Source organism: Macaca thibetana, chromosome 2, assembly GCF_024542745.1.
Source record: "Macaca thibetana thibetana isolate TM-01 chromosome 2, ASM2454274v1, whole genome shotgun sequence".
Classification (NCBI taxonomy): domain Eukaryota; kingdom Metazoa; phylum Chordata; class Mammalia; order Primates; family Cercopithecidae; genus Macaca; species Macaca thibetana.
In genome coordinates, this window is record NC_065579.1 from 87,742,050 (window position 1) to 87,767,181 (window position 25,132).

The 25,132-nt window shown below is 40.4% G+C and overlaps 1 protein-coding gene across 1 annotated transcript in view; it reads right to left on the reverse strand.

Annotated features, from left to right (window-relative positions):
- The window catches only part of PARL (presenilin associated rhomboid like), a 231,691-nt gene that overhangs the window by 12,452 nt on the left and 194,107 nt on the right, over positions 1–25,132 (reverse strand). The window contains exons 3-6 of the mRNA XM_050780194.1: positions 24,393–24,588; positions 23,140–23,280; positions 19,308–19,356; positions 1,994–2,089 (exon numbers count right to left, since the gene is read on the reverse strand). Of these exons, the coding sequence (XP_050636151.1) occupies positions 1,994–2,089; positions 19,308–19,356; positions 23,140–23,280; positions 24,393–24,588 (482 nt within the window). The remainder of the gene's footprint in view (positions 1–1,993; positions 2,090–19,307; positions 19,357–23,139; positions 23,281–24,392; positions 24,589–25,132) is intronic.

Genomic DNA, 25,132 nt, shown 5'->3' on the forward strand with positions numbered 1-25,132 from the left:
TGAGACTATCTCAAAAAAACAAAAAACAAAAAACTATGAAACAAATTAAACATGGAAAACAAAAACAGCTTTTTTCTTTCTTTTTTTTTTTTTGAGACGGAATCTTGCTCTGTCACCCAGGCTGGAGTGCAGTGGCGTGATCTTGGCTCATTGCAAGCTCCGCCTCCCAGGTTCACGACATTCTCCTGCCTCAGCCTCCCCAGTAGCTGGGACTACAGGTACCCGCCACCACGCCCGGCTAATTTTTTGTATTTTTAGTAGAGACAGGGTTTCACTGTGTTAGCCAGGATGGTCTCGATCTCCTGACCTCTTGATCTGCCTGCCTCAGCCTCCCAAAGTGCTGGGATTACAGGCGTGAGCCACCGCACCTGGCATCAACAGCTATTAAGACATTTTATTTTATTTTATTTTTTTCCTGGAGACAGAGTGTTGCTGTGTTGCCCCAGGCTGGAATGCAGTGGCATGAACTTGGCTCACTGCAGCCTCAACTTCCTGGGCTCAAGTGATCCTCCCACCTCAGCCTCCTGAGTAGTTGGGACCACAGGTACGCACTCCCATGCCCAACTAATTTTTGTATTTTTAGTAGAGATGGGGTTTCACCATGTTTCCCAGGCTGGTCTTGAACTCCTGAGCTCAAGCAGTTCACCTGCCTCAGCCTTCCCAAGTGCTGGGATTATAGGTGTGAGCCACTGTGCCCAGCTTAAGACATCATTTTTAAAAGCGGTAAAAAGCTGTCTTAGTAAATCTCTTTTCTACTTCGTAAGCAACCCATAAAGACTCTCAGTTCAATTAAAGCAACTTGTCCTTATGGCAAAAGTTGATAATAAAAAAATAAGCAGTCTGGACAACATAGTGAGACTTCATTTGCACTAAAAACAAAAAAATTAGCTGGGCATGGTGGCATGCGCCTGTAGTCCCAGCTCCTGGAAGCTGAGGTGTGAGGATCACTTGAGCCTGAGAAGCAGAGGTTGCGGTGAGACAAGATTGTGTCACTGCACTCCAGCCTGGGCAACAGAGCAAGACCCTGTCTCAAAAAAATAAAATAAAATAAAAAATGAAAAAGTAAATTATGTTAATTATAAAGTTGTATGTAATATTTTCCTTAAAGAATAAACTTGTCGGCTGGGCATGGCAGCTCACACCTATAATCCCAGCACTTTGGGAGGCTGAGGTGGGCGGATCATTGAGGCCACGAGTTCAAGACCAGCCTAGCCAACATGGCAAAACCCGTCTCTGCTAAAAATATAAAAATTAGCCAGGAATGGTGGCATGCGCCCATAATCCCAGCTACTCAAGAGGCTAGCGGCAAGAGAATTGCTTGAACCCAGGAGGCAGAGGTTACAATGAGACAAGATTGCCCCCACTGCACTCCAGCCTGGCGACAGAGCTAGACTCTATCTCAAAAAAAAAAGAATAGGCTCTTCTTTTTGACAAATATAATTTGTCAAAAAATATTTAGATATTTGCTATGGGTGAGGTTCATTTTAGGTATCTAGGATATTACATTGAGAGAGATGAGGCTGGGCACAGTGGCTCATGCCTGTAATCCCAGCACTTTTGGAGGCTGAGCTGGGCGGATCACCTGAGGTCGGGTGTTCAAGAACAGCCTGTCCAACATGGTGAAACCCTGTCTCTATTAAAAATACAAAAACTAGTTGGGTGTGGTGGCGGGCACCTGTAATCCCAGCTACTAGGGAGGCTAAGGCAGGAGAATCACTTGAACCTCGGAGGTGGAGGTTGCAGTGAGCTGAGATTGCACCACTGTACTCTAGCCTGGGCAACAGAGCAAGACTCTGTCTCAAAAAAAGAAAAAGAAAAAGAAAAAGAGAGATGAGGTCCCAGTCCTCAATGAAGGAGCTTACAGCCTGTCCTCTGCATTTTGCTTGTAGCTATCGATAGGTAACTCGTCTTTTTTACAGCACTTTCATTAACTAAAGCATATTTCTTTCATATTATTTCTACCTTAAAATAAAATCAAACAAGTCCGACTTACTTGAGGCTGGATTCGATGTGAAATATCTGATCATTGTCCGCTGCAGAGAAGGTACTCTCCATAAACAGAATACAAGGACATTTGCAGCTATAATACCTACAAAATAAATATTTATAATTTAGGGAGGTTAAAAATAAAAGCAAAAAAGTCTTATCTAAATTACCGCCTCGTAAGATCTCTTCCACAATTATGTAAGAGTACTGTATACTTGGGGGATGGGGGTGAGCTAAAAAAAACCAAGTGAAATCAATGCTTTTAAAGTATCAGCACTGCCTAGGGTTGGTAAAGTCACAGAATTCCTGAGAAATCGCAAATGCTCTAGGAGCTAACTTCCTTTCCCTAGATCCATATTTTACTTCTTTAGAACAGTTTACTCTTCTCAATAATAATCAGATCAATAATTTATTGTCTATAATAGCCAAACCAAAGACAGAAGTAATATATAAAATTAGGTTCTTTGGCCAAGAGTAGAAAAGCTAACATTACTCCTTTTTCCTCAGGGCATGGTATGCTTCTTAAACTTACTGCCGGCTTATGGAAACATATGTGAGTCACCTGTGTAGGTGAAGGTCAACATGTTTGAGAAAAATACTCATGTGATAGGAATTCAGGGATAATTTAGAAACACTCTGCAACTGCTTCTGAAGTCTGTTTACATGTGGGAGTTGGGTGACTTTCCTTTTTCTGTAAGTGTTGATGTTGTTAGTACTACTATGAAATTGAGGTTTATTTGATAATAGAATTAACTTGTTAGATTTTAGATAAGAAATTAAGTTATTCTTGAAAACTACAAACTTTAAAAAATATATTAATTTTATGAATTGCCACAACTCCTTCACATAGCAGGTATTCATCTACTTGTTGAATTAAAATAATTTAAACAATTTTATTCCTCCAGTCTCTGTAAGCAACAGGCAAGTAGCACTTTTACCTTCTTCAATGCCAGTAAGGACTGATTTCAATAACATTCTGGTAAGAGGATTTACTTTAGAAAATATTCTTTGTCTAGTCCCTGGCAGCTGCTACGTCTCGGTGTTACCTGTGGCTTCTGCACTTGCTCATTCTGTAAGGCTCTCAGCTAGCCCCTGGCATTTCTAGTCTGTCCAGTTTTTGCTCTCCCACTTGAGAGGTGGGAAAGGAAGCTACATTTTTCACAGATCTTAAGACATTTTTCTCATTTTAATATCTGAAATCAGGATGCATCTTATAATTGGTGGTATGTGATAGCTTAATTGGTAGCATTTTTTCTTTCTCTGTAGTACATTAAATAAAATTTTATTGCATTTTGTTGAACTGATTCCATCAGTTGTATCAGATGTCTCACTAGTGGGGACTGTGACAGCCATTATACCATCTTTGGTAAATAATTACCCAGAACTCTTTTAAAGATGGTGAGAGGGACAGCATTTATGCAAAGATGGGAAAAGGGATCATACACCAGGCAATGAAGAGCGAAAAGCACTGTGTGCACCTCCCAGTGTGGAGCCTGGAACCCTGGGAAGGGTAGGCAGGCAGAGCCTCCTCAGAGGGACTGGAGTCTTGGGAGGGTTATCCTGCAGGAAGAGCAGTGATTCGTGTTGCCCAGGATTCTTTAGTTTCCTCTGGGAGAGTTAATCATCTTTACTATGCAGAGTGCACGCTTAGGTCTAGGTTGTCATACTCAGTGATTAAATATCTTAGGGTAAAGAAGACCTGAGAATAGTCTGGCCATGATCATAAAGATCGAATTGCCAAGATCATGATCTGTCAGGGCTTTGGTGTTTTACTCTAATTGTGGTTCAAGGCAAAGCGAGCAAAATGGGGGCCCTGATCCTGCCTGCTAGGCTGAAAAATGGCAACGACTACTCTGCTTCCACTGTCAATTCCATGGGCAACTTCCTCAAACCACTGATACACAGCACACACAGCTTCTGGAAACCACAGGTACCACAGCACTGTCAAGAGGAGGGTATGTCTCTGGATAAAGTGATTACAATAAAGGAAAATACATGAAAAAAAAAAAATGAAAGATAAAGGCCAGGCGCGGTGGCTCACACCTGTAATCCCAGCAGCACTTTGGGAGGCTGAGGCAGACGGATCACCTGAGGTTGGGAGTTCGAGATCAGCCTGACCAGCATGGAAAAACCTCGTCTCTACTAATAATACAAAATTAGCCAGGCGTGGTGGTACATGCCTGTAGCCCCGGTTACCCGGGAGGCTGAGGCAGAAGTGAACCCAGGAGGCGGAGGTTGCAGTGAGTCGAGATCACGCCATTGCACTCCAACCTGGGCAACAAGAACAAAACTCTGTCTCAAAACCAAAAAAGTGGGGGAAGATAACCAAAGACATCAAGGTTAACAGTGGACAAAGAGTTAACACTGCTAAGTTTTCAATCCAAATGCAAGAAGCTTTTCTGATAAATTATGGAGTACTGGCACTGAAACAGACTGTAGCCAAAATCCCTTACTTCATAAGCCAGTGGTCATCAAACTGCTTTCATGAGGCACCCCATTAGTAAACACCATCCATTAGTAAGAGACACATCCCATGTATGTATACTTATTAACAAATTATGTACGTGAACCACTATAAATTCATCATAAGACACATTTAACAAATTTAAAAGAAATAAGAAAAGTGAAATGCACATACTTTCTTCTTTGTAAACCCTATTCTGAAGGCCAATTATAGATGAGAAAAACTGAGGCTGTAAAAGGTACAAGTTGCCAGTCAAATTCAGTGGCCAAGCCAGAAAATCTAGTGCTCTTTCTACTATACACCAAGACATGGGGAGCCAGGAGGATTTATTTTGACCTTGGTCACTCTAGGATTTCACACACCACATAAAAATGGCTTCCTTACTGGGAAAGAGCATATGCTAGTCCCCAGAAGCAGAGAAGAATAAGAGGATTTGTGGCAATCCTAGGCCTACTGAGGCAGTACTGCATTTTGGCTAAAAGTATGGGTGAAGGAGTCCAGCAGAAGTGACTCTGTCCTACTTACATTATAACCTCGGGAAGAGGCCTAACCTCTCAGCTTGTTTCCTCTTCTATAAAATGAGGATAATAAAATCTACCTGAAAGGGTTGAATGGGCCGGGTGTGGTGGCTCATGCCTATAATCCTAGCACTCTGGGAGGTCCAGGCAGAAGGATCCATCCCTTGAGCCTAGAAGTTTGAGACCAGCCTGGGCAACATAGTGAGACCTCCTCTTTCCAAAAAAATGAACAAAATCAGCTGGGCATGGTGGCACATGCTTGGGTCCCAGCTATTTGGGAGGCTAAGGAAACCAGGAAGTCAAGTATGCAGTGAGACAAAATTGCACCACTGTACTCGTCTGGGCGACAGAGGGAGACCCTGTCTCAAAAATAAATAAATAAATAAAAAGGAAAAAAAAGGGTTGAGTGATGATGAAATGAGAAAACATGATTAAATGTAGCAGTCACACAGTGACGAACCAATAAATGGAAAACATGGTGAAAAGAGAATGGCCTTTTCAGGTCTGAATCCTAAGTATGTCACTTAGCAGTTTTGTGGCCTATGGCACTTTATTCCCTCATTTGTAAAATAAGGCTAATACCTCCTACCTCATAAAGGTTGTAGTGGGGCTTAAATAAGATAGTACATGTACCTAGTATGCAAATGATCAAAGAATAATGGTTTCCTCCTCTCTCCTCCTCTGAGAAATAGAAGGGCTTAAGTTTTGTATATCTCCACTTAGGAGGGATGTCATCTGCTTCTTCCTGACTCTATGGTAACTCTTGGACAAGCTTGGCACTACTGATTCAGGAAGGCTGTTGCTGTCCTAGTGCCTATCCTCACACCTGTGTAATGCACTGGACTACATCAGTGAAAAAGTAACAAAATAAGGATCTCTGAAAACTCTCCTTCATAAGAGCAATGAAAGAACTGGCAAAAAATGTCAGAATCAACTTTTTCAGAACTCTGGAAACTAATCAAAGGCTTATAGCAAACCAGGGCGTATTTACTTAAGAAAAACAGCTGAATCTCAAAACAGCTAGCTTTACAGCATTTTGCCATTCTCCTGCCTCAGCCTCCCAAGTAGCTGGAACTACAGGTGCCCGTCACCACGCTTGGCTAATTTTTTGTATTTTCAGTAGAGACGGGATTTCACCATGTCAGCCAGGATGGTCTTGATCTCCTGACCTCATGATCCGCCTGCCTCGGCCTTCCAAAGCTTTGCAGCATTCTAACTTGGCCTAGTCCAATCCCCCGTTCTCTAGTTACAAGGTAGTCTTAAAAACCGAGGTAGCTGGTAGAATGGAGCTGGAGCTCTTTCAAAGCCTCATTCCCAAAGAATTGTCATTATTTGACCTGGCTGTTGATTCCATGTAAGACCCACTTTCAAGGCTGTTTAACCTGACTGGGAGCTCCCCAAGTACAAAACTTTTCACAGAGGGTGTTTGTCAAAAACAATGACAGGTAAGTGTTTCAAGTTTCAGACTGCCTGAGATGCTGGATAACACATGGAGGCAAGTAAGAGACTAATCAAAAATCTTAAGAGGAAAAGCAGGGGAATAAGATTTCCATAGAAACTTTGAAAACCTCCAACATATTCCTGGACCCTAGAAGGCCACACGCATAGTAAGATAAAATAGACCTCAAGACAAAATTCATTGCTAGAGAAAAAGAAGGATATTATACAATGATGAAAAGGTCAATTCATCAAGAAATAACAATTAGAAACATGCACCTAACAAAAGAATCTCAAAAGACATGAAGAAAAGGACAGAACTGAAGGGAAAAACAACTCAACAATAATAGCTGGAGACTTCAGAACTCCATTTACAATAATAGAGAGATTAATTAAATGATTAGCAAGGAAGTAGAAGACTTGAGCAACTCTATAAAACAACTTGACTTAACAGACACCTATAAACACACCATCCAACAAAAGCAGAATATACATTCTTCTCAAGTGCACGTGCAGCATATTCTAGGATATGTTCAGTCACAAAACAATTCTCAATAAACTTAAACTAGAACACTAAATTATACAAAGTACGCCCTCTGATCACGTGGAATGAAATTACAAATCAATACAGAAATAAACTCAGAAAATTCACCAGTATGTGGAAATTAACAAACTCCTAAATAACCAATGGTTCAAAGAAGAAATCACAAGGGCAACTAGGAAACTGAGATGAATGAAAACAAAAATACAATATGCCAAAATTTATAGGATGCAACAAAAGTGGTGCTATGAAATGTCCACATTAAAAAAGGAGATCGCAACTCAATAACCTAACTTTTCACCTTAAGAAAGTGTAAAGAGAAGAGCAAACTAAAACCAAAGCAAGGAGAAGGAAAGAATGAAGAAAATAGGTAAATGAATTAAAAAAAAAAAGCAAAATTAATAAATACAAAAGTTGGATCTGTTTGAAATGATCAATAAAATTGACAAACTTTTAGCTACAGTGACAAAGAAAAAAAGACTCAAATTACTAAAGTCATGTCATACAGGTCTGAGATTTGCTAAAAAATAAAAGGAAAAATAAAAACAAATTACTAAAATCAGGAATGAAAGCAGAATGTTACTACCAACCTTACAGAAATCAGAATTACTACAAAATACAATGAACAATTATATACCAACAAATGAGAATAACTTAGATGAAATTTAAAATTCCTAGAAAGACACCAACTACTAAAACTGACTTGAAGAAATAGAAAATCTGAACAGACCAAGAATAAATACAGAGACTGAACTAGTAATTTAAAAAACTTACCACAAAGAAAAGTCCAGAGCCAGATAAGGTGTTAGGTGCCTATGTTTCTCATTGGCTTCACTAGTATTTGCGTTTCCTACAGCTGTTGTAACACAAACTTGGTGGCTTAAAACAACAAAAATCTATTCTCTTCCAGTTCTGGAAGCTAGAAGTCAGAAACCAAGGTGTGAAGTGTCAGCAGGGCCATGCTTCCTTTTGAAGGCTATAGGGAAGTGTCCTTCCTTCCCTCTTCCTAGCTTCTGGTGGCTCCCGACAATTCTTGGCGTTGTTTGGCTTATAGGTGCATCACTCCAATCTTTGCCACCATCTCTTTGGTCTTGTTTTCTGTATCTTTCTTTGTCCTCTCCTCTTCTTATAAAAACATGAGTCAATGGATTAAGGTACATCCTAATGTAATATGATCTCTCTGTAACTAATCAAATCTGCAAAGCTGCTATTTCAAGTAAAGTAACATTCTGTGGTTCTAGGTGGACACACATTTTGGGGAAGCACACTATTCAACTTACTACAACTGGGAAATTCTACCAAATATAAAGGAGAATTAACACCAATCCTTCTCTAACTCTTTCAAAAAATAGAAGAGGAAGGAACATTTTCCAACTCATTCTATGTAGCCAGTATCACCTTCGTATCAAAACCAAAGACATCACAAAAAAACTATCAATATCCCTTTATGAAAACAGATGCAAAAATCCTCAAGAAAATGTTGGCAAACCAAATCCAGCCATATATAAAAAGGATCATAAATCATGACCAAGTGGAATTTGTCACAGGAATGCCAGTTGGGTTCAACATATGAAAAATCAACGTAATATTTCACATTAACAAAGTTGGAAGACTCACAATTCATAGTTTCAGAATTTACAACACAAACCTACAGGAATAAAGACAATGTAGTACTAGAATAAGGACAGATATATAAATCAATGGACAGAACTGAGAGTCCGGAAATACACCCCATATGATTATGGTCAACTGGTTTTTCACTAAGGTTCCAAAAAAATTCAATGGTAGAAAGATTGGTCTCGTCAAAAATGGTGCTCAGAAAAGTAGATATCCATAAGCAAAAGAATGAGTTTGGACCCCTACCTCAAACCAAATACAAACATTAACTCAGAATTAATCAAATGTCTAAATTGAAGAGCTAAAATTTTGAAGCTCTTAGAAGAAAACACAGGTACACATCTTTGTGACCTTGAATTAGGTCACAGTTTCCTTGACATGACACTTAAAAGTACAATCAACAAAGGAAAAAATAGATAAAATGAACTTCAGCAAAATTAGAATGTTTATGCTTTGGAAAACACTATGAAGAAAGTGATAAGACAACTCACAGAATGGGAAAAATACTTGTGAATTGTATCTCTTAATAAGGGTCTAGTCTCCAAAATATATAAATAACTTTTACAACTTAACAAAAAGACAAATAGCTATTTTTAAATGAGGAAAACATTTGGAGAAACAGGCATTTCTCCGAAGAAGACTAAATATACAATAAGACATGAAAAGATGTTCGTTACTCATTAAGGAAAGGCAAATCAAAACCACACTGATATCCCTTTACACTCACCAGGATGGATATAATAAAGGCAACAAAATGGAAGAAAATGTGCAAATCATATCTGATAAGGGATTAATATCCAGAATATATAAAAAGCTCAACAGCCCAATGTAAAAATGGGCAAAGGAAGTAAATAGAAAGTTCTCCAGAGAAGATATACAAATACCCAATAAGCACATGAAAAGATGCTCACCATTACTAATCACTAGCAAAATCTGTGGGGAAAAGAAAGATCAGACTGTTACTGTGTCTATATAGAAAGAAGTAGACACAAGAGACTCCATTTTGTTCTGTATCTGAGATGCTGTTAATCTGTGACCCTACCCCCAACCTTGTCCTTGCAAGAGACATGTGCTGTGGTGACTCAAGGTTTTTTTTGTTTTTTTGTTTTTGTTTTTGTTTTTGTTTTTGTTTTTGAGACGGAGTCTCGCTCTGCCACCCAGGCTGGAGTGCAGTGGCCGGATCTCAGCTCACTGCAAGCTCCGCCTCCCAGGTTCACGCCATTCTCCTGCCTCAGCCTCCCGAGTGGTTGGGACTACAGGCGCCCGCCACCGCGCCCGGCTAGTTTTTTTGTATTTTTTAGTAGAGACGGGGTTTCACCGTGTTAGCCAGGATGGTCTCGATCTCCTGACCTCGTGATCCGCCCGTCTCGGCCTCCCAAAGTGCTGGGATTACAGGCTTGAGCCACCGCGCCCGGCCACAAGTGCCTGAAGGCAGTATGCTGGTTAAAAGTCATCAGCATTCTCTTAATCTTAAGTACCCAGGGACACGTACACTGCCAAAGGGCGTACACTGCCAAAGGTCGCAGGGACCTCTGCCTAGGAAAGCTAGGTATTGTCCAAGGTTTCTCCCCATGTGATAGTCTGAAATATGGCCTCGTGGGAAGAGAAAGACCTGATCATCCCCTAGCCTGACACCCGTGAAGGGTCTGTGCTGAGAAGGACTAGTGTAAGAGGAAAAGAAGCCTTGACAGCTGAGATAGAGAAAAGCATCTGTCTCCTGCCCGTCCCCGGGCAATGGAACATCTCAGTGTAAAACCCGATTGTATGTTCTGTTTACTGAGGGCGAAAGGTGGGACTTGCTAGCGCAATGCTGCTCTTTATGCACTAAAAAAGTTTATGAAGATGCTTGCATATGCATATCAAGGCACAGCACTTTTCCTTAAACTTATTCATGTCACAGAGCTCTTTATTCATATGTCTTACTGCTGACCTTCTCCCTACAATGATCCTATTATCTTGTCACTTCCCTTTTTCTAAGATGGTAAAGATAATTATCAATAAATACTAAGGGAACTCAGAGACCGGAGCTGGCGTGGGCCCTCTGTATGCCGAGCGCTGGTTCCCTGGGCCCACTTTTTCTTTCTCTATACTTTGTCTCTGTGTCTCATTTCTTTTCTCAAGTCTCTCATTCCACCTAACGAGAAACGCCCACATGTGTGGAGGGGCAGGCCACCCCTTCAAACATGGAAATTAAAACTATACCCATTAGGACAGCTATCATCAAATTTCAAAAAAAGGAAAACAGGCCAGCCATGGTGGCTCACACCTGTAATCCCAGCACTTTGGGAGGCTGAGGCAGGTGGATCACCTCAAGGTCAGGAGTTCGAGACCAGCCTGACCAATATGGTGAAACCTTGTCTCTACTAAAAAAATAAATAAATAAATTAGCCAGATGTGGTGGCATGAGCCTGTAGTCCCAGCGACTTGGTAGGCTGAGACAGGAGAATTGCTTGAACCTGGGAGGTGGAGCTTGCAGTGAGCTGAGATCATGCCACTGCACTCCAGCCTGTGCAACAGAGCGAGATTCCATGTCAAAAAAAAAAAAAAAAGAATTGAATGCATGGTCGGTCTCAAAGAGATATCTGCACACCCATTTTCATAGCAGCATTATTCACAATAACAAGAGGTAGAAATAACTCAAACGTCCATTAATAGGTGAATGGATAAACAAAATGTGATATACACACAAAATAAAGTATTATTCAGCCTTAAAAAAGGAAGTAAATACTGTCACATGCTCCAACATGGATAAACCTTGTGGACATGATGCTAAGTGAAATAAGCCAGTCCAAAAAACCAAGAATTTTATGATTCTACTTGCATGAGGTATCTAAAGTAGTCAAATGCATAGAAAAAGGAAGAAGGATGGTGGTTATCAAGGGCTGAAGGGAGGAGAAAAAGGGGACATACTGTTTAATGAGTAGAGAGTTTCAGATATGCAAAATGAAGAAGTTCTAGAGATTGGTTTTACAAAAATGTGAATATACTGAACTCGATTGAACTATATGCTTAAAAATGATTAAGATGGTATATTTCATGTTATTTATTTTTTTACAATTAAGGAAAAAAAAAAAGAGTTACCACATGACCCAGCAATTCCATTCCTGGCTATATACCGAGAAATGAAAACACGTGTCCACACAAAAACGTGCACATGAAAGTTCATAGCAGCATTATGAATAGCTGAAGAATGGAAACAACTCAAATGCCCATCAACTGATGAAGGAATAAACAAATGTAATATATCCATACACTGGAACATTATTTGGCCATAAAAAGAAACAGAAGTACTGATGATATATACTGCAACATGAGTGAACCTTAAAAAATTATGCTACGTGAAAGAAACAGACACCAAAGGCTACACATTATGTGACTTGATGTATATGAAATCTCCAGAACAGGAAAGTCCCTGAAGAAAGCAGCTTGATGGCTGCCTAAGGCTGAGGGGAAGGAAGGAATGGAGGAGTGACTGCTAACGGGAATGGGGTTTCTTTTTGGGATAATGAAAGGGCCCTGGGATTAGATAATGATGATAGTTGCACAGCCTTTTAAATATAATAAACACCACTGAATTTACTTTGGCTTTCTATTTTTATTTGTTATTATTTTTAGAGAGGTGTGGGAGGTCTCACCATGTTGCCCAGGCTGGTCTAGACTCAAACAATCCTCTGACCTCGGCCTCCTAAGTGGTAGAATTCCAAGTGTGAGCCACCACACTCAGCCAATTGTATACTTTAAATCAGTGGTCCCCAACCTTTTTGGCACCAAGGACCAGTTTTGTGTTAGACAATTTTTCCATAGACCAGGAGTAGGGGGATGGTTTTGGGATGATTCAGATGCATTACATTTATTCTGCACTTTATTTCTATTATATCATAATATATAATGAAGTAATTACACAACTTATCATAATGTAGAATCAGTGGGAGCCCTGAGCTTGTTTTCCTGCAACCAGATGGTCCCGTCTGGGTGTGATGACAGACAAGGACAGATCATCAGGCATTAGATTCTTATAAGGAGTACACAACCTAGATCCCAGCCTGGTCAACATGGTGAAACTCTGTCTCTACTAAAAATACAAAAGTTAGCCACATGTGGTGGCAGGTGCCGGTAATCCCAGCTACTTGGGAGGCTAAGGCAGGAGAATCACTTGAATGCGGGAGGCAGAGATCGCAGTGAGCCAAGATCGCACCACTATACTCTAGCCTGGGCAATAGAGCAAGACTCTGTCTCAAAAAAATAAACAAAAAAACAAAGGAAAAAAAACATAAATGAAGTTTCACTCGTTCCCCTGCCGCTCATCTCCTGCTGTGCAGCCCGGTTCCGGTACCAGTCCTTGGCCCAGGGTTGGGAACCCCTGCTTTAAATGGTGAATTTTATATGTGAATTATATCTTAATTTTTAAAAAGGCAGATGCACTGATTTGGAAAGCATTACTTGGTTCAATGACCTCAGGTTATTTTCCTCCTCAGCCCAAGAAAGGTAGTATAACCCCTTTTTTCTCATTTTCCTATAAAGGACTTACCATACCACTTGGGGTCTAATAGCTACTCACAGATCCCCTCTGTTTCTGGGTGGGCCAAGTCACACCTCCACAGCTCCTTTATCTGAAGGGGCTACTATATCGACCCAGACCCGGCCAGTCCAGACACTGACAAGCATGTACATCCACAGCAGCCAAAGAACTGGGCTCAAGCCATCCTTACCTCAGGTTCTCTGGGAACCAGGCAGGTGTAAAGATCAACCTGTTGGCCTCACACAGTGGCTATCATTTCTTTTCCTAGGTAGTATCCACCAAACTAATTAAGGACTGGGTCCACAGCTACCTGGAATCAAGAAGAAACCCAGAGAGACTGTCCATCTTCCATCCTCCCACTGGGATAGAGACAGAAAGTTTGAAACTAATACGGGTAAACAGAAAGGGCAAATTCACAATGAGGGAGGCAAAGGCCCTTATAATTGCTAACCACAAAAAAGGGTTGTTATTTCTCTGTACTCTCCCTGCAGATGAGAATATCTAACCTTCCCGGTGGGCAACTTTTAGAAATCAATCTGACGTATTTATACTCTGTACATTGTTGGAGGACATTTAAAATGGTACACAACTTCTTTTAAGACAACTTTGCAATACACAAAATTTTAAATGTACATATTCTTTGACCCAGCAATTCTATTTCCAGTAACTTATCCTAAAAATATACTTGTACAAGGTACAGAGATCTGTATGTAAGGCAATTCACCGCAGTAATATTTCTAGAAGCAGAAGACTAAAAACCACATAAATATCTATTAATAAAAGATTTGTTAAATAATATTCAGTTACATGGAATACTATAATGTCATTAAAAAGAATATGCTGGCCAGGCACAGTGGTTCACATCTGTAATCCCAGCAATCTGGAAGGCCAACACAGGAGGACCACTTGAGTCCAGGAGTTCAAGACCAGCCTTGGGAGGTTGAGGCTGCAGTGAGCCGTGATCATGCCACTGCACTCCAGCCTTAGTGACAAGTGAGATGCTGTCTCAAAACAAACCAAAACAAACAAAAAAGCCTGGTGTGCTGGTAATTTCCATTTATCAATCCGGGTGCTGGTTACATGGATGTGCTCAGCTTGTGAAAATTAATTAGTTGAGTTGTACATTTGACATATTCACATTCTTCTGTGTATATTATACCTCAATAAAATATTAAAAAGAATGTAACAGACCTACTTGTACTGATATAGAATGTTCTTTAAAATATTAAGTGAAAAAAAAATCATGGTGCAGAAGAGTATGTATTGCATGTTACTATTTTTGTGTTAAACCACAGATAGATATAAATGCCTATACATAAATAGATGCCTTGGAAGAACACACAAGTAACTAAACATGCAATGGTTATTATGGGAAAGGGAAAGTGCAGAACTGGAAGTTGAGAGTGAGAGAAAGACTTATTTTTCACTTTATGTATCCTTTATTCCAATTTTCATCTGTTACCATGCATATTTATTCCTTTTACAATGACAAAATCTAGTCTAGGCAGTCAAAAAGGGCTCCCTTTCCTCCCTGGGTACCAGGCTGCTACTCTGGAACAATCTGCTGCAATTTGTGCTGTGAATCAGCACCCAGATACTTGACAGGGGGAGGCAGTGTGGTTTATCAGAAAGGTAATTAGTGGTGGTTTGCTATTCTAGAAAGTGAAAGGACATAATAAGCCTATACTCTGAAATATGAAGTGGATTTGATTCCCGAATCCACCCAGTTCTAGCTGTGTGATCTCAGTTATTTGACGGCTCCTTGCCCCATCTGAGAAATGAGGATACCACTAACAGGGTTCTTATGATGATTAATAATAATATAAATGCATGTAAAGCACATAGCATGATACTTGAAGTGTGGTTGGCACTCAAGGATTAATTTTGCTATTCTTCTCCAAAAATAACTTGTTTGCAGACTGCGAAGTCAGGAGTTAGGGGTTACAGAAAAACAGTGACTGATTAAAAGATAAAGATGGGCTATAAGACCAAGGAAAACGTTACCTTAACAGCAACATCAGAATAGACAAGGAAGCCTTAGTCTGGGAAGACAGTTCAAAACCTTGAAAATGTACAAGGAGAGAGAGAACCGAAATGAAAAAGAATAAGCCTGGTAGAAACAGAACAGCAAAGAAAAAAGAATAGACTTTAGAAGTTGGGGCAAGGGGTCAAAGACTAGAGAGTAGTAGCGACTAAACTTTGATGCTGACAAAAAATACACTAGTAGAGGAACTAGGGCATAGTTTTCTTGAGATCTCTCTCCCTATCCTTTTCCGTCCTCGCTCCTTCTTGATCAAAAATAATAATTTAGCTGATTCTTTCCCGTGGCTTTACCTGAATCTCAATACAGTAAAGTCAGCATTCTCTTGAACTAACAGGAAAACCTGGCAAGTGCCTCAAAGACAACCCTGAAAGCTAGAAAGGTAGGAGAAAATATTCTCTCTGGGGCTTGCCCGGGGACCTCCAGGACAGGCTTAAAAGGCTGACAGATCAGGGCAACAGAACAGAAAATTAGCTGAAATATAAAAGCACCAGGGATGACAAATCTAGCTTTGAAGAATGTCACCTTATACTCCCCATTTGCTCCACAAATACCCAGTGGGCTTATAAACACTTTTTCAGAGCAATATGAAGCCTGGGGAGATTATTTCTGTGTAATAAAAATTAAGACCAAAAAAAATCCTCAAACAAACCAAAAAAAAAAAGGATTAAAACGAGTTTCCTAGCATAGCTTTAAAAAGGGATTTGCACAGACAGATTGAGACAGAACAGTCAAAAACTACAGACTCCAAACCTGGCATCAGCTGTAAGAAAGGGAGGTTTTTGTTGTTGTTGTTTTCAGACAGAGTCTCACTCTGTTGCCCAGGCTGGAGTGCAGTGGCATGATCTCGGCTCACTGCAACCTCTGCCTCCCAAGTTCAAGTGATTCTCCTGCCTCAGCCTCCCTAGTAGCTGGGATTATAGGCATGTGCCACCACATCCAGCTAATTTTGTATTTTTAGTAGAGACGGGGTTTCACCATGTTGGCCAGGCTGGTCTCCAACTCCTGACCTCAGGTGATCCATCCACCTCGGCCTCCCAAAGTGCTGGGATTACAGGCGTGAGCCACTGCAGCCAGCTAGAAAGGGAGGTATTTTACCTCACCACCAGATGCCTCCTTAAGAATAAAATAAATTACAGGTATGCCTTACAATCTGACTGTTCTTATCTACACCTAGGAACCGAAGAGACATGGATAAATTTGAGATACCCATCATTATCTGAAACTCAGAAACCATGTATATTTGGATTAACACTTTACTGTCTGAACTTACTATATCCAAAATCTTTCCATCCACATTCAAGAGCTCAACAGATTCAATAGCAAGGAATACTTACATGAAGTGTTTGGTGTAGTAGTGAGAAATCTTTAACCAACTAGAGCTTTCATGCTGCCGTTGTCTGGGTATGAAAACTACAAAGCAGAGAGGCACACTGGTCTCACAAAGCTTTAAAAACTCTCTAGGTCAAACTTGTCAAGTTCTTTCAAAATATAAAATGAAACAACAACAACAACAAAAAATCCACATTCAGAAAACATCTCCAATCCAAAGAAAGAAAGTGGGACGGAGTAGACCTGTCACTCCATAAATCTATCATTGATTAAAACCAGGAGCTCAGCCAACTTCACTTTGCAGTCTACAAGAAGCAATCAGGAGTGCTCAGCAAGGAAAGCTGGACTAATTGGCACCCCAGGAAGGAGACAAGACATAATAAATAAACAGTTTATTCTTGAGAATCTCATATGTAGGTAATTGATTAAGCACCATTTACAGACATTGTAAAACTAGAATCACTATTACTAGAATAGTTATTTCCTACAAGGAAAGTCTGAGGTGACACAAAACAGTTCAAAGGGCATTTCCTGAGGTTAAAGTCACTTGGATAATCTAACAATAAAGATTTAAGACCTGAAGCATGACCATTCACATTTATCTTGTTCAAAGCAGCTTACATTCAAGTTGCAAGACAGATCACAAGCATCTCTCTCTACTGCTATGCTCTTCATGCCAAATGGCTGATTTGATTTCAAAAAAGAAAAAGACTGGGGGGAAAGAATTCTGATTTTTAATTACCTCCAGCTTCTTTGAAGAAAGTATTCACCAGCATGAGAAGAGGTTTTAAACTCTTACGCTAGGCTTCTTCACATGTTAAATGGCATAAAATCACAACCATCTTCAAAGAATGTGAGGTATCAACTAATAGTGAAATGCTTCGAAACTAGTGAAGGCAAAACCTTGCCACCCTAAAGAAATCTTAATTTCGTTCCTTTTTTTTTTTTTTTTTTTTTTTGAGACAGAGTCTTGCTCTGTCATTCAGGCTGGAGTGCAGCGGCGCAATATCAGCTCACTGCAACCTCTGCCTTCAGGGTTCAAGCGATTCTCCTGCCTTAGCCTCCCTAGTAGCTGGGATTAACAGGCGTGCATCACCACGCCCAGTAATTTTTTGTGTTTTTAATAGAGATGGGGTTTCACCATGTTGGCTAGGCTGACCTAACCTCAGGTGATCTGCCCACCTTGGCCTCCCAAAGTGCTGGGATTACAGGCATAAGCCACTGCACCCAGTTTCATTACTTTCATAAAAGAAGCAAGGAAACAAAGTACATTAATCTAGTGGAAACAGATGTGCTACTAAAGAACTATCTTTCAAGTAATCAATATAAGATGTCATTGACCTATCAATTCTACGGTCTTAGTTACGGCAACACTGAAAAATCTCAACCCCTTGGTTAAGATTCCATTCAACATTCATTCACTCAACAGATTTTAACTGAGTGCCCTTACTGTGTACATGATATATGCTAGGTGCTGTCACAAAATTAAAGATGTCATTGTTGTCCTCCAGATGCTTACACTGCTCTCAAGGATGTTACACATACAATTATATAAGGCACACTGTATTATCAAAGATAAAAACTGCAATGAGTTCAGGAAAAAAAGAAAGCACTTCCTAAAGGAAGCAATGTCTGAACCATAAGCCTGAAAGCTGGATCGGGTTCCAATAAAGTCAGAAAAATTAAGACCTCCAGAGAGAATAAACAGTTTGAATGAAGAAAGATAAACATCCTTTCTCCACTTATGTTAAGTACAGAAAATTAAGAGTACCAAATAAGTCTAATCAAATTTGAGCAAAAGTAGTATTTTGCAATTCTCTAGAAATAATTGTTTCCTATCTACACAATCGTTAAAAAACTTAAAAAAAAAATTTTTTTTTTTGAGTCTCCTCTGTCACCCAGGTTGGAGTGTAACAGTGCGATCACAGCTCACTGCAACCTCTGCCTCCCAGGTTCAAGCAATTCTCCTGCTTTAGCCTCCCAAGTAGCTGGGACCACAGGCATGCACCACCAAACCCAGCTAATTTTTTGTATTTTTGGTACAGATGGGGTTTCGTCATGTTGCCCAAGCTGGCCTTGAACTCCTGAGCTCAAGGGATCCACCCACCTTGGCCTCTTGGCCTCCCAAAGTTCTGGGATTACAGGTGTGAGCCACTGTTCCTGGCAAAAATCTATTTTCAAGTTTCTCAAACAACTAAGTCCATAAAATATTGCAGAGGTATTAACTTGAAAAGCCAGATCTGTCTTTCCAGAACAATTTACAAAGAAAAAAAGTTATCATGGTGACATGCATGTCATGCTTACATTTAAACAGGGTTTTACAAATAGCATGGGGGAGAAGAGCGAAAACTGGTTTTAGAATGAGACAGACTTGGGTTTTGAAACTCAGCTCTACTGCTTACTAGCGGTTTGACTTTCAAAAGTTCCTTCTCTGAAAGCCGGTGTCCTTATCTGTAAAAAGGGAGACAACTACTCTGTAAGCAACTCCGCGTAGGGACAGAATGTGTATTACAGCATTCTTAATATAGAAGGTACTTAATGTTTCCATTAGTTTCTTTAATAAGGGAAGTAATAATTAATAATAAGCTATTCCACAAGCTGGAATTCTACAACAAAACTGATCATTCAATCAGTATCATACTAGATCAAAATTAGAAAGTAACTGACCCAGAGTATCATGTAAACCTTTATACCTCACCACTTTATATATTATTACATTAGCCTATAGGTACAGAGACTGTCTTCTAAACCACTGGTGAGCATGGTACAAAAGCCATTGCCTGTGACATACTGTACCTTTTGGTTTGATTTCTCTTCCCTTGAATGGTTAAAACGTGTAAGCTAACACAAACCTGTCACAGTCCGCTGGCCATCACTTAGGTTATTCCACCACTTGTTAATCTAAAACAGACGGAAAATTACGTATCACCATATGGGAGAAACTTCAGGCTACAAAAATGAAAAACCAGAAGAAAATGCCTTACACATAAAAGAGGAATTCCTCTTCTGTAAAAATCACTAGTGGCGACAGACATAATAAATACGTGGTAGAATGGAAAAGGCATGTGTTTTATAGTCAGGGAGCCCACATTCTCCACAAAGAACCACTGGATAGCTCTGGAACCTCAGACAATTATTTCTAAACTTCAGTTTCCTGACACATGAAATGGGACAATAATAGGTACCTAGCAGTGTCGTCACAAGGAATAACAATAATGTAAAGCCCCTAGCACACTTGCAGATACAGACAGGTACCAAGGAAGTGATTATTCATACGAAAGTCCTATGTTTTAAAATTCTGAGAATATTGTCTGCTAAACTGTACGTTTTTAAAGATGCAGTCATGGTACTGGAGTTTAATAAATAGAGGAGGATCCTAATTTTTCAGGGATATATGTTGAAAGTTTTATGGATGAAATATGCCTAGAATTTGCTTTACAATAATACAAGGGTGGAAAGGGAAGGGGAAAAAAAGGGAAATAGATGAAAAAAAAATTGGCCCTGTGTTGGGGAACACTGAAAGTGGATGATGATTCATCATACTATTCTCTCTACATTTGTATCTGCTTGAAATTTTCCATGATTAAAGTTTTAAAATAAAAATGTATTCTAACTATGAAATTAAACCAGAATCTGTTATTTTAAAAAAATCCAAGGTGAAAGAAACTACAGATTAGTATGTATAATTCCATTTCTTTTCTTTTTAAGAGACAGGGTCCCCCTATGTTGCCAACGCTGGTCTTGAACTCCTGGGCTGAAGCAATCCTCCCATCTCGGCCTCCCAAAGTGCTGGGATTACAAAGCTGCCGCACTCAGCCAATTCCATTTCTATAATTATAATTACACTGTGTATGAGCTCCCAGATCTTACTTCATATATAGTGGCATGAAAGGGGTTCCCAGGACTTTCATGTTTCCATGTTAAATTTATTTATTGTTTAACTTCTTTAATGGGCATAGGTTTTATACATTAAACCTATCATTTAATTCTACTATAAACAAATCAATCTTTAAATGAAGATTATGTATACTGTTTGCATCATTTTTCACCATTCTCAAGAACCATTTGGGTGCATTTGGATATCAAAACTTCATGTGCAGACATGTGCTGAAAACCTATAGCTTTGTAAGAGATCCAGGATAATGGAATAGGTCAGTTTTACTATCTTCTCAAATACAAAGTTATTGTCATTTTCACCTGCAAATATTATCCACCGTTCTGGCATGAAGCCTAACACAGAAAGGGCTCATGCTTCTTGAATGTGCCCATGGAAAAACAAGGAGGAATGAATCCCTTTCCCTACTTAGAGAAAACTCAAAACATCATTAGTAAAAAGAAAATGCAAGGCTTCCTTCTCAGGCCCTTGCTGGCCGGGATCACATTGTTCCGAGGAACGGGAAAAGTAAAGGAGATATCAACCCACTCGCCTGATTGGAAGGGCAATGAGTCATAAAAAACAAAAGTGCTTGAAAACCAAATGGGCCTGAAAACACATATTAACTAAAATCGCAGTGTTCAATATGTATTGACGAGTAAAAGAAATAAAATATTTATATGTTTTATCTGAAAGCAAACATTTTTAAGAAATCAGTTAAGAAGAAAGAGAGCCATCAACTTGCATATAAAGTAAATAAAAAGCTCTAAAAGCTCCATATTTTTTTTTTTCGCATTTCATCTCGAACAGACACTTAATAGCAGGTATTTACCACAGGTGTGTAAATATCATGTCACTGAGAAACGTTTAAAACTTCTCTTGGGGCCAGGCACAGTGGCTGACGCTTGTGAAATTCCAGCACTTTGGGAGGCCAAGGTGGGAGGATCACTTGAGGCCAGGAGTTTGAGATCAGCCTGGGTAACAAAGTGAGACTCTTGTCTCCACAAAAAATGAAATAACTGGCCCAGCGTGGTGGCACATGCCTGTAGTCCCAGCTACTCAGGAGACAGACGGAAGGACTGCTCAGGCCCAGGAGTTTGAGGCTTCAGTGAGCTATGATCCCATTACTGCACTAAAGCCTAGGTGACAGAGTGAGACCCTGTCTCTTAGAAAAAAAAAAAAAAATCACTTGCTAGCTCTATCCCTAAGGCATATATATTTTGAAAAATTCCCTGCAGTTCAAACACATACTCTAAAGTCGGGGTCCCCAACGCCCCGGCTGCTGACCACTAGTGGTCCGTAGCCTGTTAGAAACTGGGCCACATAGCAGGAGGTGAGCAGTGGGAGAGCATTACCACCAGAGCTCTGCCTCCTGTCAGATCAGTGGCTGCATTAGAGTCTCACAGGAACACAAACCCCACTGTGAGCTGCACATGTGAGGGATCTAGGTTGCACGCTCCTTATGACAATCTAATGCCTAATGATCTGAGGTGGAACAGTTTCATCCGATAACCATCTGCCCCTCTGCAACCCTGATCTGTGGAAAAATTTTCTTGCACGAAACCAGTCCCTGGTGCCAAAAAGTTTGGGGACTGCTGCTCTAAAGCAATCCATCAAGGTGATCCAAGTAAAACAGTGGCCTTTAAACTTTAGTAGAGCTGAGATCCACTGAGATCCTTAAACTTTAGTAGAGCTGAGACATCCTCCACACAGAAACATTAACAACTACTAACATTAATTTCTTTCTTTTTTTTTTTTTTTTTTGGAGATGAAGTCTTGCTCTGTCGCCCAAGCTGGAGTGCAGTGGCACAATCTCATCTCACTGCAACCTCTGCCTCTTGGGTTCAGGCAATGCTCCTGCCTCAGCTTCCTGAGTAACTGGGGCCACAGGTGTGTACCACCACGTCTGGCTAATTTTTGTATTTTAGTAGAGATGAGATTTCACTATGTTGGCCAGGCTGGTCTCGAGCTCCTGACTGCCTTGGCCTCCCAAAGTGCTGGGATTATAGACTTGAGCCACTGTGTCCGGCCAATATTAACTTTTTACAATTTTTTATTTATCTTTTTTGAGACGGAGTCTCATTCTGTCACCCAGGCTGGAGTGCAGTGATGTGATCTCGGCTCATTGCAAGCTCTGCCTCCTGGGTCCAAGCAATTCTCCTGCCTCAGCCTCCTGAGTAGCTGGGACTACAGGCGCCCGCCGCCATGCCTGGCTAATTTTTTGTACTTTTAGTGGAGACAGGGTTTCACCATGTTACCCAGGATCTTCTCGATCTCCTGACCTTGTGATCTGCCCGCTTCGGCCTCCCAAAGTGCTGGGATTACAGGCGTGAGCCACCGCGCCCGGCCAACATTAACATTTTTAACAACTATCTGTGGCGATTTTTGATGCATGTGGGTAGAGGAAGAGAATTCTGGAACACTGTTGAGTACAACACCAGACATATAAAACAGTAATAAATACTTACTGTGAAGAATTAGGTGCACTGATTTGACATCTATAAATCTGATGTTGCCATTAACTAAAAGCAGTTCATAAATAACCAGGCTTCAAAACGTGGGATTATTACCAGTAGAGTAACTATAGTAAACTATAACCTATAGTGTATTTCAAAATATCTAGTGGAGAACAATTCAAATATACCTAGCATAAAGATAAATGTTTAAGGTGACAGATACTCAATTACACAGATTTAATTATTACACATTATGTGAATGCACCATGTACACTGGAAACATGTACATCTATTAAGTTTCAGTTTTTTAAAACTGTGATTAACCAGAAGAAAGAAAGCAGTGTTTATCTTTACCTCCTTTCTGAAGTCTCCTTCTTTTTGTGGTCTTATGCTATCCAACCAATCAGCTTTAATACCATCAAAATAACTCTGGACCCTGGATTTCAGTGATTCATATTGCCAAATAGCAGCTGATCCAAATGCACAGCCTGTAAACTATATAAAATTAGATATGTTACAAAATAGATTTAAGAGGGAAATAGATCTATACATATTTCCAAGGACAATACTTCATTGCCATTGCTTTTTACAAACCAACAGAAGGGAATACCTGGCACAGGAAAATCTAGTAAGTGAAAAGGGCTTTTTTTTTTTCTTTTTTTTTTTTTGAGATGGAGTTTCACTCGTCTCCAAGGCTACACTTCAATGGTGCAACCTGGGCTCATCGCAACCTCTGCCTCCCAGGTTCAAGTGATTCTCCTGCCTCAGCCTCTCGAGTAGCTGGGATTACAGGTACCTGCCCCTAGGCCTGGCTAATTTTTTTATTTTTAGTAGAGATGGGGTTTCACCATGTTGGCCAGAGAGGTCTCAAACTCCTGACCTCAGGTGATCCACCCACCTCAGCCTCTCGAAGTGCTGGGATTACAGGCATGAGCCACCGTGCCCAGCCAAAAAAGACATTTTAATGTTTCTCATTTTATTAACTTCACAATACCCTGGGGCCTGTTTCCAGCTATAAATCCTCAAATAAAACTGAAAATACCAACTTAGCACTGCTTGAAATGCTGTACCAAATAAGGCCCATAAATTTATTCTCTAGGGCTTATATAAGTGAGCCAGAATTTAATAATAAAAGCAATTATTAAATTCAGACTCTAGGCCGGGCGCAGTGGCCCACTCCTGTAATCCCAGCACTTTGGGAGGCTGAGGCAGGTGGATCACGAGGTTAGGAGATCGAGACCATCCTGGCTAACATGGTGAAACCCCGTCTCTACTAAAAATACAAAAAATTAGCCGGGCGTGGTGGCAGGTGCCTGGAGTACCAGCTACTCAGGAAGCTGAGGCAGGAGAATGGTGTGAACCCGGGAGGCAGAGCTTGCAGTGAGCCGATATCGCGCCATGGTACTCCAGCCTGGGTGACAGAGCGAGACTCCGTCTCAAAAAAAAAAAAAAAAAAAAATTCAGACTCTATAATCAGACTTCATGAGCCCAGCTCCTTCTCAGGCCCCCTCCACCTGTCCTTACTATAAGGGAGCCCAAATGGGACAAAGTACTTTAACACTGTATTTGTAGCAAGCGAGGTAACTCCTAGCAAAGTGAGCTCTTACCCCAACAGTAAAAAACAAAGGTTTTATGAGACTCCTTATAGGATAGGGAGACGGATAAAAGACTGTTTCTTCCACAGGAGGAATCAAAGCACTTCTCCTGTATGCTTCACCACTTGTCCCTGTGTCTGATCTTCGAGGTTCAACCTTCCTGGGTGCTTTTCTGAATCCGCATTTTTGCTGAATAAAGAAGTTAAACCTATGGGGCAAAAATAACAGATGAGAAACACAGTGGCATCTTGCAAACATCGACTTCTATGAACCTCCACTTGGCCTGCATCATCACCATCTCAGTTTCTCACTCTACAGTCCAAAAACAGCCAAGACTCCTATTCTCAGACAGAAATCAAAGTCACAAAATTCAACCTTTCTGGAAAAGGTGACACACAAACTACAGCAACTTCAGAGATACTACTTTGGGCTATTACTTTATATCAGTCAGCAAAATAATTTGTATCCATCCTCCACACAGAAAGAATCTGAAGAACTGGTAAAAATCTAGAGAACTCTAAATTGTCCGTTTCTTTTTCTTTTCCTTTTTTTTTGAGACAGGGTCTCCCCCCCTCTGTCACTCAGGCTAGAGTACAATTACTCCCTCCCTCTGTTGCCCAGTGGTACGATCATGGTTCACTGCAGCCTCCACGTCTCAGGTTCAACCGATCCTCCTGCCTCAGCCTCCCAAGTAGCTGGTACTATAAGTGTGGGCTACCACACTGTTAATTTTTGTACATTTTGTAGAGTCA